A 3,254-nucleotide genomic window follows, 5' to 3' on the forward strand; every position below is an offset into this window, starting at 1 on the left:
TCTTCAAAGAACCCTGCAGCCACAGTTCCACTGCAACCTCCCTTCCTGGCTGCCCCTCCCCTTCCCAGGATCCTGGTGGGCTCCAGAGGGAAATACCCCGACCCCATCCTTTGGAAGATCAGAGTCACCTGCTGAAGGGGGAAGAAACACAGGCTTCCCTACCCCCGCCCCAGATCCAAGAGCCAAAGGCAGCCACGCCAAGAGCACGCCCGAAGGCAGGGCGTCTGGAGCAGAAACTCCATCCACGCTGGCCTGGACTGCCATGCAGAGCTCTGGGGCTGGGCTGGTACCGAGGGCAGGGCTTACTCTTCAGGTGGCTCACGTCAGCCCGCATCCTCTCCTCCTTCTCCTTGTTCCGCACCTTGGAGTTGAGCCCTTGTTCCAGGCTTCGCAAGGCCCCTTCTGCCTCCCGCAGACGCCTCTCCAGGTCCATGCGGACCTTCACCTCAGCCTGAGGGCAGGGGCGAGGAGAGGGAAGTGGGTCCTGGGGCAGGGGAGGGGGGGCAGCTGCCAGTCCCCGGGGAGCCTTCTCTGATCACCCCTGGCTCAAGTGGGCTTTCTTGCCTCCAGACTTGGATGGAAGCTACCGCGTTCTGCTTGGTGTCTTATGCCCTCCATCCGATGGCCCAGACTTGGCCCCTGCACTGGGCAGGTGTCTATAATGATGCTGCACAATGTGCGGCAGGCTTCGCCTCAGGGCGGCTGCACTGCCCATGCCTGGCTGGTCAGATTGGCAGGGATAATTCAGGAAGTTGCCTGATGAAGGCAGGGACGTGAGGGAAGTAAGACACCAGGGGAGGGGAGGGCCCCCCACCCCGAGCACCAAACGCTCCCAGTGACCCAGTACCTTGAGCTCACGCTCAGCCTGCTGCTTCTCCACCGTCAGCTCCTGCAGCGAGTTTTGCAGTGCCTGGGACTGGCTGGAGTAGAACTCCCGCTCCTCCTCCAGGGCCCTGGAGCGCTCCTCATTCTCCTTCATCCTGCCCCCCCCGGGGAGAGGCGCTCACTCAGGGTCCCACTTGCCAATGGGGCATCCGGTAAGAGGGTGGCTCCTGTGCAGGGAGCTGGCTAGAGAAACCCAGAGACCCTGCTTGGTGAGCCCCAGAGCTGGGCTGGGTCCTGTCCCCCCGCCCCGATGGTAATGGGAGAGATGTGATCAGTGCAAGGAATCCTGGGTTCAGGTCTTGCTAGTTCTGTGAGCTCAGGAAGGTCCTCCAAGCCTCAGACTCCTCTTCAGTAAAAAGCAGCTGGGAGGACCTGTCCAGCCTGTCTATTAGACAGTCCCAATGACTCACACCATTTCAAGTTAGCTTAGGATAGTGAAGGATTGCTTCCCACTTGCCTGGTGGGGAACCTGAGACCTAGGCAAAAGGAAGTGAGTGATCCATCAGATCAAGGCCAACCGGAACCCAAGGGCCCAGGTTCGAGGGAAGCTACCCCCGTGGGCTCAGGCCTTCAGGGCTCCCTCACCGCTTCTCCGCCAGGAGCTTCTCCTCCAAGAGCTGCTGCATCTTCTCCTCGATCTGCCTCAGGTTGCTATGGAGACCTCCGCTGGGAGGCAGCTGCTCGCTCTGATTGGCCAGCGTCTGCAGCTGGTTCTCATTCTCCTCCAGCATCTCTAGGGTTTTCTTCTTCTCTATGGAGAGCTCCTGGCATGAGGAAGGAGAGGAAGTGAAGCAGCCTAGGTCAGGTTCTCTGCCTTCACCTGCCTTTCAGTTCTGGCCAGTGAGGCCCTTCTTACTTAATCCTCTGAGGGACACTTGAAATGTCTTCATTCATCCCTTGAGGGAAAAGGTCAACTAGAGTCTCCCTCCTCCCCCTGAGGCAAGGCTACTCCTCCATTGAGGGAGTCAGGGAAAAGCCCAGCATGGCTTCCAGGGGACACGGCACCTACTACAATGGGGACCCAAGGCCCAAGGGCGCCACGAGGTTCTGGGTGCTTGTTCCTCCAGGGACAAGTGAGGGAGGGTGTTGGGCTCATGGGAAAAACACCTAACAGGAACCAGCCCAAGAGCAGACTTAGACATGCTCCCCACTTATCAGACGGGGATCTTGTACTACTCAGAAACTCTGGAGTTGAAACCACCCATGAGAACCACCTCCTGTGATGTGGGACAGGGAAAGATGAACACATGAAAGACGCCCCTAACAAAGCCCCATCGGTCAAGGGAGAATAGAAACCTCGCAGTCTACAAGTCTTGAATTTTGTAACCGTCATGGATGCCCCACAACATGCCAGGCTCACTCGAGGCACTGGACTTGGAGGGACCTTAAGACACAATCTAGTGATGCCCACCATTGGAAAACACAACCTCACGTGATAGGCGCTTTCACAGACGCACTAAGTGCTGTGGGCCCAGAGCTCAGAGCAAATCCCTCCCCTAGAACAGTCAGGGAGGCTTGACTAAGGTGATACTCGGGCTGAGTCTCAGAAGGATGAGAGCGTTCTCCAGGCAGAGAAGAGGGTGGAGCACAGTCTGGGCAGAAGGAACAGTGTGGGCAAGGATGGGGAGGATGAAAGGCATGGCTTCCTGGGGGCACGTGTGGTCAGTGGTCTGAAGTTGGGGTTGGGATATCATGGTGCTGGGAGGGGCAGCAGGGGGAGAGGGGACAGGAGGGGAGCAGAGCTGGGACGGGAGTGGGCACTTGGCCGTGCTAAAGTGTTTGCTCTCTTTCCTTTGCACATGCCACCTCCTCCTCCCTCACAACTTCTGGGGAATCAAATGGATTTTCCCTCCTGCTCAATGTCACCCCGGAGCAGCTAAGTGAATGAGTCACAGGAAGGAAGCGGTGGGTCACCCTGCCCTCCTCCCTAACCAATCCTCCATCTGGTGTAAAAATATAAGCACTGAAGATGGTGGATTTCTTAAGGCCATAGTCACCATAAAGGCAAACTTGAATTTGCCCTTCTGGGTCCTGCTTTGGGCCTCCTGTGTTGGCTGGAGTTCCCAATGGTCCACAGAGATGAGACCCTTTAGATCAGTACCCCTTCAGACCCTGTTTTCCTTGCAGATAACCGTCTAGAGAAACACTGTTGGAAAAAAACTGCATCATGTGGCCCAACCGACCACCCTGCCTCCTTCCAGGCAACCAGCCCGCCAGGGGCCCCTCACCTCCAGTGTCTTCTGTAAGGACTCTGTGAAGTGTCTTAGCTCCTTTTTCTCTTGCTCCACACCCTTGAGGCATCTTGCAGTCAGCTCAAGCTCCCTGTGGGGACAGAAGGCAGGGTATGGCAGTGCCCACCCCTCCCAGCC

General features: G+C 57.4%; 1 protein-coding gene across 1 annotated transcript in view; it reads right to left on the reverse strand.

Moving 5' to 3' along the window:
- Positions 1-3,254, reverse strand: part of PLEKHD1 (pleckstrin homology domain containing, family D (with coiled-coil domains) member 1) — a 43,955-nt gene that overhangs the window by 1,642 nt on the left and 39,059 nt on the right. Inside the window, exons 11-15 of the mRNA XM_010846819.1 lie at positions 3,114-3,207; positions 1,471-1,649; positions 848-980; positions 307-451; positions 6-13 (exon numbers count right to left, since the gene is read on the reverse strand). Of these exons, the coding sequence (XP_010845121.1) occupies positions 6-13; positions 307-451; positions 848-980; positions 1,471-1,649; positions 3,114-3,207 (559 nt within the window). The remainder of the gene's footprint in view (positions 1-5; positions 14-306; positions 452-847; positions 981-1,470; positions 1,650-3,113; positions 3,208-3,254) is intronic.

This window comes from Bison bison, unplaced genomic scaffold, assembly GCF_000754665.1.
Source record: "Bison bison bison isolate TAMUID 2011002044 unplaced genomic scaffold, Bison_UMD1.0 scf7180017864239, whole genome shotgun sequence".
Classification (NCBI taxonomy): domain Eukaryota; kingdom Metazoa; phylum Chordata; class Mammalia; order Artiodactyla; family Bovidae; genus Bison; species Bison bison.